Source organism: Anomaloglossus baeobatrachus, chromosome 5, assembly GCF_048569485.1.
Source record: "Anomaloglossus baeobatrachus isolate aAnoBae1 chromosome 5, aAnoBae1.hap1, whole genome shotgun sequence".
NCBI classification, from domain to species: domain Eukaryota; kingdom Metazoa; phylum Chordata; class Amphibia; order Anura; family Aromobatidae; genus Anomaloglossus; species Anomaloglossus baeobatrachus.
Genome location: NC_134357.1, coordinates 12,321,471 through 12,336,105, shown reverse-complemented (window position 1 = coordinate 12,336,105; position 14,635 = coordinate 12,321,471). Strand labels below are relative to the sequence as shown.

Below are 14,635 nucleotides of genomic sequence, written 5' to 3'. Positions count from 1 at the left end.
CCGTTGAAGCGTTCCAGAGTTATAACCTCATAAAGGGACACTGGTCAGAATTGCAAAAAATGGCCTGGGCATTAAGGACAAAACTGGCTTCGTCCTTAAGGGGTTAAAGATTGGTGCAGAGACAGTCATGGCCGCTTCTTCCACTACCTGTCAACAGACGACTTACTACTACTAAGAGGCTGGGCGTTGTATGCTAGATCCATGGCTACAGACTGGTGTAAATGAATCTCTTCTGACATATAGAGAGGAGCCAACAAAGGTGAAATTCTTTATTCAGGCAGCATACTAGCATTACATTCGTTAGCTGCCAATATATTTTTGCCGTGTGAGTATGGACAGTTTGATTATATGCAGCTGCCGTTGTTCCCTCTTCTTTCTCATATTTACAAGTAGATGAAAAATCTGACAGGTTAGTAAATGTAAGGGTTGAAAAGAAGGACACTGTTCTCACTGACATCTCTGAAAATAGAGGCCAATGGTAATGCTGCATGTCTGGATGTATGAGCATTGTAAGTAACTTTACACTGTTAACCTCTCCCATCTTGATTATTTTACCCAGCATGAGATGGGATGGAAAGTGTTTACAACTCAGTGGGAGATTTGCTAACACATTACATCATATACATGCAGGGTCAGCGTAATATCGGAGATAGCTAGAATTAGTACTAAGTCAGTCATAGACAGCCGTGATCTTCACAACCTATGGAGAGCCTTAAAAGAGAACATGGCAGCAACATATGATTCTCCACAGTCTAGCAGGAGACCAGGCTCCTAAATTATTAAGAAGCCTCCTAATAAATTTGGAACATCTCTAGAATCCATGTGTCAGATCTACAACAGTGTACGGCTGGCCTCAAAATGTGGTTGTTTTTTTTAAAGGCAGAAAACAGACATAAATCTATTTAAAAAATCCCACCCCAGTGCTATTTTGGCAGAGTGTTTATTGTGTAATGAACTTTAGAATGTAGAGATGAGCAAAAGGATTCACCGTATTCTGGTTAGGTGTCCGCTGTGGTACCACGTGGCAAGCAAACCAGGACAGTATAAAGCTCCACGGCCGCATGCAAATGGCAACATATTGGGCTCCTTTTGAGAATACTACGGTAGGCCTAAAGCAATGTCATGATGTCACAAGGGCCTAATTACTTTCCCGATGCGCCCAGGATGTCAGCATTTTCAATTGAAAAAAAATCCCCAAAGCTTTAAACCTTTTTCACATTATTTAAAAAAAAAAAAAAAATCTAAATTTTTTTGCACAGATAATTTTACCCTTCTCAAAACTTTTCAAATATGATAAGAAAAAGGGACATGGCTGGCCACAGTATAATGTATGCCCAAATTGGGGACATTTGTACCTCAAATCTACACCTGCTCATAGTTATAGATTTGAATGAACAGACCAGTGATGAGCTGAGTGTTACCAGTAGTAAGATGAGTGTCGGTATAAAATAATTTAGGTTCGTCAAATGGATCATGATACATTTCTATTAGTCCTCTTTTTGCATACATTGAGTTGGTACTATATGATACCTTTTGTTTGGTATGATATATGTCTGGCTTTACTTTTTTACAGTCCGTGTGGTTTTGATTATTGTGAGAGTGAACAACACAAATTTTAAGACGTTGTCTCGCCTTTGTAAATGGTTAACCTCGCAAATTGCTTATAAAAACAATCAACTTTGCAATTTAACTCTTTTAGTTTTCAAGAACAGAGTACATCTCTCAGTGCAGAGGTGGACGCTTTCTTAACCCTCAACTGATGAGGTGGGATTTTTGTCACGCAACTGGTGATGTGGGGCTTCCTATACCCCAGTGTTTAGAAATCTCTAATTTTTACAGAAAATGCAAAGATCATGTTTGCGATTGATTACACATGAGTATACCAAATTATTGACACCCACAAATATCGGAAAATGTAATACATTGATGATTCATACCAGCATTTTCCAATGAATGCCAGCTGAACAAAATTTCCCTGAGGCGTTGCAAACCCCACCTCATCAGTTGAGGGTTAAGTAAGGAACTAATTGGATCCGGATAGTTTCAGAGCCCCAGCACTTTACAAATACTACAGAACCAAAGCTGCCGCTGCTAGACGCACTGGGAAGTGTGCTGTCCAAGACAGTCGCTTAGCCAAGCCGCTCAGCCATGCTGCTAGCCCAAATTGTAAATCTTTAGGCGCTCCTCCGCTGAGCACGAAGCCCAAGGAGCAGAGCACTACTGAAGAATGAACCTGAGACAGTCCCTTTAAGGCTATGTGCGCACTCTGCGTTTTTTTCTGCGTTTTGGCTGCATTTACAGCTGCACTTTGTCATTGACAAAATGCATGCGTTCTGATTCCCCAGCAAAGTCTATGAGAATCATGCAAAATCTGTGCACTTGATGCTTTTTGAAAAGCAGCGTTTTGATTGTCAAAAATCTCTGCTTTTGAAGGAGCAACATGTCAATTGTTTTTGCCATTTTGGCTGCGTTCTACACCTATTGAAATCAATGAGTTGTAGAAAATCACTGGCAAAATGTTAAGCAGTGCGTTTGCATTGCATTATTGTTGCAATCCGCATGTTTTTTTAACATAACAAAGGCAGGTCTTTCGTCTTTCTCTCTCTGTCGGTCGGTCTCTCTCTATCTCTCTATCTCTCTCTCTGTCCATGTCGGTCTCTCCCTCTCACCCACTCTCTCATACTCACCGATCCACGATCACCGGAGTGGCGCTGCATGGCGTTCACACTGTGGCAGCTTCTTCTCTTTTGAAAATGCTGGACGCTCATTAATCCATTACGTATTCCCTGCTTTCCCCGCCCTCCGGCGCCTATGATTGGTTGCAATCAGACACGCCTCCATGCTGAGTGACAGCTGTCTCACTGCAACCAATCACAGCCGCAAGTGGGCGTGTCTGTATCGAGCAGTAAAAAAAATAAATATTTAAAAAAAAAATGACGTGCAGTCTCCCCAATTTGGATACCAGCCAGGGTAAAGCCACATGGCTGAAGGCTGGTATTCTCAGGATGGGGAGCTCCACGTTATGGGGAGCCCCTCAGCCTAACAATATCAGCCAGCAGCCGCCCCGAATTGCCACATCCATTAGATGCGACAGTTCCGGGACTTTACCCGGCTCATCCCGAATTGCCCGGGTGCGGTGGCAAACGGGGTAATAAGGAGTTAATGGCAGCAGCCCATAGCTGCCACTAAGTCCTAGGTTAATCATGGCAGGCGTCTCCCCGAGATACCTTCCATGATTAACCTGTAAGTTAAAGAAAATAAACACACACACCCGAAAAATCCTTTATTTGGAATGAAAGACAAAAAAACACCCTCTTTCACCACTTTAATAACCCCTCAAAAACACCTCCAGGTCCGACATAATCCACGCAAGGTCCCACAACACTTTCAGCTCTGCTACATCGGAAGCTGACAGGAGCGGCAGTAGAACACCGCCGCTCCTGTGAGCTCCATGCAGCAATTGAAGTGAGTAGCGCAATCAGCTGTGTTGTCATTGTGGTTACTCGCGGCCACCGCTCTCAGGTGGAGGACTGCTGCTGTGGCCGCGAGTAACCTGAGTGAAAGCACAGCTGATCGCCCGGGTCACTGCAGTCACTCAGGGGATTTGCGATCACAGGCGAGTCCTTCACGTGTGACCGCAAATCAAGGCGCGGCACACACGGCAAAAAAGATAGAGTATGTAACCACATCCCAAAGGCAAATAGTTCTAATGCTAATAATATTTCTAAGTTATTTTATATAATATATATTTAGGAAATGCAAGATAAAAAGCGTCTCAAAATATCTCCTAATTGGTGATAGATGTGATGCCTGCTGGATAGGGTCATTGTTACAGCTTTCCTTTTATCTCTCATCCCATGGATGGAGCGGTGTGGTTGCTGCATTCTTTTCCCCAATAAATGGCTTTGTGCCACAATTGTGCGGGATATGGCATGACCCGCTGCACAGCTCGCCCCTCTCAAATATCAGATAATGTCATGTTTTATTTAAGGCAACTACAAACATTAGGAATTGTATCAAACTGTTACACGAGGCTGTACTGTGAAATAGAGGTACATATCAGTTTTCCAGATTTCAATATTTGTGGCCATTTAACTGTTTATACACTGTTATCCATACTGTTTCTTATGAAGATTGTGATACACATCTGGAAAAACAACCACATGCCTGTGACATTTTATTGTGCTGCACGTCAGATCAGCCACCCATGTAGTCACTTTTCTCTCTCGGAGAAACTTGATGAGCAATACATTTTACCTAAGAACAGATATAGAGAATAGTAAATCACTAGGAGTTGAATAGTATTAATAGATTGAATCCGATACTCTGCAGTGGAGCATACATTAAATATGTTAACCCCTGATGGTCGGCAGGACTCAGGGAAGGCTGTTTTTAGCTTCTGTCTGGGTTTATGTGATACCAAACTTGCCAGAAAGGACTGTACATTCCATAGCATTTAATTTGGGGACATGGGCTTGCTTGTGGCAGCTGCACAACCTCCTGACCTGGACTTCTCCTGACCTAAGGGATTAGACTGAACATGTGCTTCTAGTAACTGACTTACACTGTACCCTCAATGTTAGACACAAACCGTTGAAGTAATGCCCTCCGGTCTGCAACTGATCTAAGGCTCACACCCTCTATAATCTGAACCTTGCACCTCCGTCTCCACAACGTCTCTCGTGTTGCGAAGGTGTTCTGGAATGCCCTACCCCAGATGATCCGACTAATATGTAACCCCCATGTTCTTAGACGTGCGTTAAAAACACTTCTCTTTAGACAAGCCTATCACCTCAACTCAGTAACCTAACTCTCCCCCTATTGTGTGCCCACTATGTCCTTATAGATTGTAAGCAGTGAGCAGGCCCCTCAGTCCTCCTGTAACAGGTCAGTAGGGTGGCACGGTGGCTCAGTGGTTAGCACTGCAGTCTTGCAGCTCTGGGGTCCTAAGTTCAAATCCCTCCAAGGACAACATCTGCAAGCAGTTTGTATGTTCTCCTCATATTTTCATGGATTTCCTCTAGGTGCTCCGGGTACCTCCCACACTCCAAAGACAAAGTGATAGGGAATGTAGATTGTGAGCCCCAATGGGGACAGTGATGATCACATCTGTAAAACGCTGTGGAATTAATAGTACTATGAAAGTTAATAAAATAAGTAAATAAACTATATTGTTACATTGTATTGTCTTTATTGTTTGTACTTGTCCCCGCTTAATTGTAAAGTGCTGCGAATATGTTCTTATTGTTATCATCATTATTGATACGTATCACACTGGTAATGTTGTCTCATATGTGTGCTGACTACTGCGATTGTCACAATTTTTGGTATTGTGTAGTCTATTTCCTCCATCTAGTGCTCTGTGTTGTTATCTGAAAACATAATGGGGCACATTTACTGTTTTCGTCTTACATTTGGAAACCGAAGTGTCACAATCAGAAAATGCACCAAATCTAACATAGTAAAGCCAGCTTTACACCTTACAAATAGGTGTGCGATCTCGTATGCGATGTGACACGCCCAGGTCGCATATGCGATTTAATGAGATCGCACGTAGGTCGTTCATTTGCTGTCACACGTGCGTTAGTAGTCTATGTTAAATTGATCAATTTTGTGTGCGATCTTTCAGATCATGTGTTCTATGACGTATGCATTGGGCACCCTTTTTTTTTTTTATTTATTGACTTGCCAAGCGTGTGTAATGTGTAGGGATGCGTTTTTACTATGTCATCTGCCATTCAGCTCTGCTACATGGCCGCTAACAGCAGACACAGACATCCATGTAGCAGAGCTGAATGGCAGATGACAGCAGACACAGAAAGAGCCGCACGATCAGAATGAACTCGGGTGAACTTCACCCGACTTCATTGTCATGCTGCGGCTCTGTCTGTGTCGCGTCCTGATTAGCGGTCACCAGTGAAGGACTCACCGGTGAAGGCTAATCTCCTGAGTAACTGAATTTAGCAGCCCTCTCTCATATGCTTACCGATCCCCGATCACCAGCGCGGCGCTGCACGGCATTCACACTGCTCCGGCGGCTTTTACTATTTTGAAAAAGCCGGCCGCTCATTAAACAATCTCGTATTCCCTGCTTTCCCCGCCCACCGGCGCCTATGATTGGTTACAGTGAGACACGCCCCCACACTGAGTGACAGGTGTCTCACTGCACCCAATCACAGCAGCCGGTGGGCGTGTCTATACTGTGCAGTGAAATAAATAATTAAATAATTTAAAAAAACGGCGTGCGGTCCCCCCAATTTTAAAACCAGAAAGATAAAGCCATACGGCTGAAGGCTGGTATTTTCAAGATGGGGAGCTCCACGTTATGGGGAGCCCCCCAGCCTAACAATATCAGCCAGCAGCCGCCCAGAATTGCCACATACATTAGATGCGACAGTTCTGGGACTGTACCCGGCTCTTCCCGATTTGCCCTGGTGCTTTGGCATTCGGGGTAATAAGGATTTATTGGCAGCCCATAACCCATTAATCTGTAAGTGACAGTAAATAAACACACACACCCGAAAAAATCCTTTATTAAAAATAAAAAAACACTAACAAACTCCCTCATTACCAATTTATTAACCCCAACAAAACCCTCCATGTCCGGCGTAATCCACGGACCTCCAGCGTCGCATCCAGCTCTGCTGCATGAAGGTGACAGGAGCAGCAGTATACACTGCCGCTCCTGTCCCCTCCACGCAGCTAATGAAGGGAATAGCGCGATCAGCTGAGCTGTCACTGAGGTTACCCGCGGCCACCGCTGGATCCAGTGACAGCGGGTAACCTCAGTGACAGCTCAGCTGATCGCGCTATTCCCTTCATTAGCTGCGTGGAGCTGACAGGAGCGGCGGTGTCTTCTGCAGCTCCAGTCACCTTCATGCAGCACAGCTGGATGCGACGCTGGACCATCCTGGATTACGCCGGACATGGAGGGCTTTTTCGGGCTTATTAAAGTGGTGAACGAGGGTATATGTTTGTGTTTTTTATTTCTAATAAAGGATTTTTTCGGGTGTGTGTGTTTATTTACTGTCACTTACAGATTAATCATGGAAGGTATCTCGGGGAGAAGCCTGACATGATTAATCTAGGAGTTATTGGCAGCTATGGGCTGCCAATAAATCCTTATTACCCCGATTGTCAACGCACCAGGGCAAATCGGGAAGAGCCGGGTACAGTCCCAGAACTGTCGCATCTAATGTATGCGGCAATTCTGGGCGGCTGCTAGCTGATATTGTTAGGCTGGGGAGCTCACCATAACGTGGAGCTCCCCATCCTGAGAATACCAGCCTTCAGCCGTATGGCTTTATCTGGCTGGTTTTAAAATTGGGGGGGACCGCACGCCGTTTTTTTTTTATTTATTTAATTATTTATTTCACTGCACAGTATAGACACGCCCACCGGCTGCTGTGATTGGGTGCAGTGAGACACCTGTCACTCAGCGTGGGGGGCGTGTCTCACTGCAACCAATCATAGGCGCCGGTGGGCGGGGAAAGCAGGGAATACGAGATTGTTTAATGAGCGGCCGGCTTTTTCAAAATAGTAAAAGCCGCCGGAGCAGTGTGAATGCCGTGCAGCACCGCGCCGGTGATCGGGATCGGTGATTATGAGAGGGGGGGGGAGAGGGATAGACTGACATGGACAGAGATAGTGACCGACTGACAGAGATTAGTGAATGACAGACATTGTGAGGTGCTTCAGAACGCAGCTTTTCAGCTGCGCTCTGAAGCGGACCTTTTTTAAGCTGCGGTGCAGAGCGCACACCTGCGCACATAGCCTCAGACATCAAAATCGTATGAGGGATGTCACACGTTTCAATTGACTAGGTTCGTACAACAAAACGTCCAATGTATGAGGAATAAACGACGTGTATGCGATCACCGTATTTGCGTTCAATCTTGATCGCACGTAGGTGTCACACAGAAATGCGTCACGAACGATGCCGGATGTGCGTCACTTACAACTTGACCCCGACGACGGGTTGAAAGATTTATTGAAGCGTGTAAAGCAGGCATAAGGCCCACTGTTGGAGAATCACTGGTGCATATTGGACTATTTCCTATTCCTTCCTCTCATACATTATTGAACTACAGACTAAGAAAGTCTAGTGGGTCCCAGCGTCGGGAAGATGCGGTGTCCTGGTGTCAGGAACCGCTCTCCTTCCTAATCCCCTGCTGTTAATCACTTCACGACTATTCATTGAGTAAGTAAGGCAGTGGTGTGCAGGCTTTTCCCGCAGGTGAGCTGCTCTTTGTAGCCACACTATGTAATCACTATGTCCTAATGATATAGATAGAAGCTACCATATAATAACAGCTCCATGAGTTGATGGGCTTAGATTATAGCATGTATGTTTTTGTCATCACTGGTTATTTCATATACTAATTATGATTTTCATTTCTTTTGTAGAAGCCCGGTAAGACTGTTGATGCCATTATCCATGATATACATTCACAGAGGGAAAGAGACGTATTTCGCGATACAGACAGGCAAGCTATGACTATATTATAATAGGGAATAGTTTGGTTTTCTGTGCCTCTTGTGACATATTTGTTTTAACTTTCAGATATCGAAATGAAAGGCCTAGATCGCGCAGTCCTGTGAGCCGCTCCTTGTCCCCGAGGTCCCACACTCCAAGCTTTACTTCATGTAGTTCGACGCATAGTCCGTTAGGAGCATCTAGATCAGAGTGGGGAAATGGAAGGGATTCCTGGGATCAACAAGGATACGGCAGGTGGGAGGATGAGCGTGAGCAAGGTACATGGAGGGAATGTGGTGAAGAGAAAGGTAACAGGACAGACCACTGGGTGCATGAGAGGAGGCATTACAACAGGCAGACTGACAAGCAAGAGCTTGATGAGAGAACCGATTCATTTAGAGGACACAGGGACAAATATAGCAATTCTCACTCATCATCCAAGTACAAAAGCAGAGAAGGGGAACATTATAGAAAGGAGTCCAAGACAAAACCTGAAGCAAAGGCCTCAGATACATCTGGAAAAAACAAAAGGAAAGAAGAAGGCAAGCCACGAGATGACAAAGAAAGTCACACAGAAGATGCAGTCAAAAAGGACACATGTGAGTCTAAGCCAAATAAAGAGACTGAAGGCAGCACGCAAGAGAACGTGGATAAAAGCAAAATAAATGAAACTAGTGAGGATGTAAAAGTGAACAAAGACACTGATCTGGTAAGTTACATCCTAGGATGCACTTGTTAGAATAAGGCGGGCTTTACACGTAGCGACATCCCTACCGATATATCATCAGGGTCACGTTGTTAGTGACGCACCTCCGGCGCCGGTAGCGACATCGCAATGTGTAAATCCTAGGTGCGACGATGAACGAGCACAAAAGCGTAAAAAAATCACTGATCTGTGTCACGTCGTTCATTTCCATAATGTCGCTACTGCTGCAGATACGATGTTGTTCCTCGTTCCTACAGCACCACACATCGCTGTGTGTGAAACCGCAGGAAAGACAAACATCTCCTTATCTGCGTCCACCGGTAATGCGGAAGGAAGAAGGTGGGCAGGATGTTATGTCCCGCTCATCTCCGCGCCCTCCGCTTCTATTGGCCGGTCGCTTAGTGACGTCGCTGTGACGCCGAACGCACCTCCCCCTTGAAGGAGGGATTGTTCGGCGGTCACAGCGACGTCGCCGACCAGGTATGTGCGTGTGAAGCTGCCGTAGCGATAATGTTCGCTACGGCAGCAAGCACCAGATATCGCATGTACGATGGGGGCGGGTGCTATCGCGCTCGATATCGCTAGCAATTGCTAGCAATGTCGCAACGTGTAAAGCCCGCCTAAGGCTGGGGTCAGACGAGCGAATAGCACCCAATGCGATCGGCTAATGACACTCCGCTCAATTGCTGCTGTGAGCAGCATTTACATGCGAGAATCGGAGCCCAGGTGCGGAGAAGATAGAGAGATTAATTTCTTCACTTTCTCCCTTGCCTGTCTCTGCATATACAGTATAGAACGAGATGTACAAAGTTTCACACACACCCTTAAGCGGGCTTTACACGCTGCGATATTGTTAATGAATTATCGTCGAGGTCACGGTGTTTGTGACGCACATCTGGCGTCATTAACGATATCGCAGTGTGTGACACTGATGAGCGACCTTAAACGATCGCAAAAGCGGTCAAAATCGTTTGCCGCGGAGAGGTCGTCCTGAAACAAAAAATCGTTTTCTGCTTATTAGCGATGTTGTTCCTCGTTCCTGCGGCAGCACACATCGCTATGCGGCAATGCGGAAGGAAGGAGGTGGGCGGGATGTTACGTCCCGCTCATCTCCGCCCCTCCGCTTCTATTGGACGCCTGCCATGTGACGTTGCTGTGATGCCGCACGAACCGCCCCCTTAGAAAGGAGGCGGTTCGCCAGTCAGAGCGATGTCGCAGGGCCGGTAAGTACGTGTGATGGGGTAAGCGAGGTTGTGCGGCACGGGCAGCGATTTGCCCGTGTCGCACAACCGACGGGTCGGGTACGATCGCTTGCGATTTTGCTAGCGAGATCGCAGCGTGTAAAGCCTGCTGTAGACTTGTATGGGTTATCATGATCCAAGATAAGCTGCCAATTGGACCGTGCAGCATTTTTGTTCTCATGCTGAATACAGCTCATAACAATACGCAAATGTGACCTTTATCATTGAATAACATCCAATAAATAATTTGATTGCACTCGTTCTATTCATACACGCGTGTGACCCCTCGACCTAAAAGTAAGATACAGAAGCGAATACTTCCTTCTATTACTAATACTAATGCTACGTGATCCAGACATACTGCGCCCTGGATGCAGCATATCCTCTCCTGCGAGGCCTTGAGTGTTCTCCACAGGAGACCGTAGCTGCTTGTGCCCATGATCGGGGGACAGGCCACTGCGGACTTTCTCTCTATTCTCCCTGCAGAGAACACTCGCGACTCCACAGCAATAAATTGACATGCTGCAGCTCGAGAAGTCGCACCACATGTCAATTTCCTTTGTGGGAAAAACAAGCACAGTGGACATGAGATTTCTAGAAATACCATCCACTGAGCTTGTACTGTACAACGCGTTTTGGAAGCAGTGAAAACACGTAGTGCCCAAAACACTGTGAACCCAGATCGTGGGCATGCAGCCTTAATGTTCCCACAGCAGAAATACTGTTTTCTTTATTTCCTCATGTTTTTTGCGGGTGTTCACGAAAATTTGCAATACTCTTTATATTGTTTTTGTGCTTAAAAATACAATAGTGATTTTACATTTATTTTTTCAGGCTCACTATAGAGATCTAATACAGAAATCAATCCACCGAAAAACACATAGACAGCGTCTTTAACCCCTTAATACAAAATCATGTACATATATGTTGGGGAAAGTGATGCCTTCCCGCATTCCACCATACATGTACGAGATTGATTTATACTATCATGGCACAAAATCGCAATGTGACTGGACACCGGAGCCATGCAACTAGCCGTGTCCAGGTCTAAACAGCTATGGTGCCACCTGCCCAGCGCTGTGCTTGGTCTGCATGCATTGACGGACCAATCACAGTAAAGCAGGCTGGTTAAAGGTAAAGCTGAAACAAGCCCTCATACGGTTCTGTCAGCGGAAAAATAAAACGAATTATGGAGAAAAGAAATTGTTTTTAGTGTGTAAAAGTAGTAAAACATGAAAATAAAAAGGAAGATCTAGATTCATTGTGATTGTACTGACCTGAAGAATAAATCTATATTATAACTAATACTGCATGGTAAAAGTGTAAAGCGGGCTTTACACGCTACAATATCGTTAATGATTTATCGTCGGGGTCACGTTGTTTGTGACGCACATCCGGCGTCATTAACGATATCGCAGCGTGTGACATTTATGTGCGACCTAAAACCGCAAAAGCGGCCAAAATCATTTGCTGCAGAGAGGTCGTCCTGAAACAAAAAATCGTTCTCTTCTAATTAGCGATGTTGTTCCTCGTTCCTGCGGCAGCACACTAAGAAAAAAAATTAGAAAAGTAATTCTCGTACTGCTGTTGATTGGTTTATTCTGACTCCCAAAAATTAGTTTAAGGCTCGGTTAACATTGTGCTCTTCACTAAGCACTTAATTATGCGTTTCCATGTTAATGCCCCAAAAAATATGGTTTAGAAAAAATGCCAAGTAGAATCGTTCACTGTAATGAGGCAGATGGAGTCAGTTTGGTCTCTGTTCCCGGTGGTCTCTTCTCATTTTGTAGTGTTTTTAGTACACAAAACTGTGGTCGACCACAGATGTGTGCATGCCTCAATAGATGGGAAACCACCGGAACACTTGAAAAAAAGAAAATACAGTCTCTATTTTAGATTTTTCTGCGAGAAAAAAAAAAGTAAAAACCACTCAGACCCGTAATATGCCATCTACCCTCTTGCTCTTAAAGGAAATCTATCACCAGGTCACTTACTGAATCAATGTTTTCCCTGCTACAGATCTAGCATTATACAGAGCTTATTAATATGCTGGACTACCTGGCCGAATGCCAAGTATTCCTGTAATGATAATCTACTGCTGATAAAACTTTTTATCAAAACTAAACTAAGCAGTCCAGTAAGTGACACACCGCTGTGGAATCAGGATCCCTGTCTCTACGTTATGCCACTCTCATATTAGATGGCAAAATCTTGGTGACAGATTCCCTTTAATAGTATTAAATAAAATTTTCATGACTCTTGTTAGATTATTCATACACAGATCCTACTCCTTACATCTCAGACTCGATTTGTTAAAGTGGGTAAAGAGGGGCTTAAAGGGACATCCAAAACTAGTAGTAATATTTTCGTTTAGCAACTGGCAAAACGTTTCAGAAACAACAAATACCAAAGCAGAATCCAGCATTTATATTTTCTATACACAAGAGAATATCCTGCTAATATAAGTTATAATTTCAACATCTCCCGAATAAGGCTGAGGCTTCATGGAGACTTTCTCCAGGACACAGGTTGTGCGATCACATCTTGTTCTCTGCCGCTGCTACATCACAATGTAACACAGGTGAATGGTATCACGCTGCAGCCAGTAGTGTCCCGGAAATGTGACCATCAAGTTGCAAAAGATCCAACTGAGTCTGACTTTCCTGGTGCGGTCGTGGCACCCTGTGGGTTAGTGTCACAGAGCCATCTTTGAAGTGGCCAGTCAGAATGTAGCCCCAAGCAAAATGTACTAGATTCATCCTTTCCCTTTTTACTTTTTGGGCAAAAAGAGGAATCAGTTTGCCTATTATTATTACAGGAGCTGTAATGTACAATACAATCTGCTTCATATAATAAATTGTAAACCCTGAGTACATAGCTAAAATTCACATCAGGTAAATAACTAAGGGTTCTCAGACATAATTCACTCATGTTTCCATTCTTTTGTATGATTTATCAGACTGACGTAAAAGAAAAAGGAATGAACCATAATAATACACTGGACAAGTCTGAAGAAGGTTTGGAAGAACCAGAAATCCCTGCAACAACTAAAAATAAAGTAAGATCTATCTATCTATCTATCTATCTGCTTTCACACTGCAGTTTCTGCTTGCTATATACGCAGGGAAATGACTGGATGCATTAGTTAAAGGGATGGCCACATTTAGGGTAAGAACGCACTTTGCATTTTACCTGCTTTTTACCTGCTTTTTCAACTGCAGCGTTTAATGCCAAAATGGATGTGTTCTGCTTTTCAAGCAAAGTCTATGGGAATTTGGTTTTCTAAACCGCACTATGCAGTTAAAAATGCTGCCTTTTTGTTGCAGAAATTTGGGCAAAAACTCAGCTTTGCAGTTCAAAACTCAAATGGCAAAAACAATTGACATGGGCAGCACGGTGGCTCAGTGGTTAGCACTGCAGTCTTGCAGCGCTGGGGCAGTGGGTTCAATTCCCACCAAGGACAACATCTGCAAGGAGTTTGTATGTTCTCCCCGTGTTTGCGTGGGTTTCCTCTGGGTTCTCCAGTTTCCTCCCACACTCCAAAAACATACAATTAGGGACCTTAGATTGTGAGCCCCAATGGGGACAGTGTTGCCAATGTATGTAAAGTGCTATGGAATTAATAGCGCTATATAAATGAATAAATTATTATTATTATTATATTATTACATGTTGCTTCTTTGAACGCATGGTTTTTGCCACAAAATATGCAAATTAAAACGCAAAGTGGGGTCTAGAAATCCCCATTTTCCATAGACTTTGCTGGAAAATCAAAACGCATGGCTTTTGGCATGAAAAGGTGCTTCTCAAAACGGACCTAAAAAGCACCAAAAACGCAGGTGGAAACGCAAAGTGGGGCCCTAGCCTAAGAGACACATTTTTTTCCCTTAAAAAGCATGTATTTTGAGTTAAAAAACTAATTGTTGCATATAGATTGGGGTGAGCTTTCTGTAAGGCCTCATTCATATGTCAGTGCTTTTAGGCTAGGAACGAACTTTGCGTTTTTTACCTGCGTTTTAGGTGCTTTTTAGTTCCGTTTTGTGAAGCACCTTTTTCTTGCCATAAGGCATGCGTTTTGATTTACCAGCAAAGTCTATGGAAAAATTGGATTTTCCAACCCCACTTTGCGTTTCTAAACGCTGCGTTTAATTTGCATATTTTGAGGCAAAAACCATGCGTTCAGAGAAGGAGCATGTAGTTGTTTTTGCCATT

The 14,635-nt window shown here is 44.2% G+C and overlaps 1 protein-coding gene and 1 long non-coding RNA gene across 4 annotated transcripts in view; one reads left to right on the top strand and one right to left on the bottom strand.

Annotated features, from left to right (window-relative positions):
• The window catches only part of LOC142310648 (uncharacterized), a 480,440-nt gene that overhangs the window by 380,148 nt on the left and 85,657 nt on the right, over positions 1-14,635 (bottom strand). The window lies entirely within an intron of this gene.
• RBM20 (RNA binding motif protein 20) overlaps positions 1-14,635 on the top strand; it is a 319,365-nt gene that overhangs the window by 261,807 nt on the left and 42,923 nt on the right. The window contains exons 8-10 of the mRNA XM_075348223.1: positions 8,407-8,486; positions 8,564-9,185; positions 13,383-13,481. Coding sequence (XP_075204338.1) covers positions 8,407-8,486; positions 8,564-9,185; positions 13,383-13,481 — 801 coding nt within the window. The remainder of the gene's footprint in view (positions 1-8,406; positions 8,487-8,563; positions 9,186-13,382; positions 13,482-14,635) is intronic.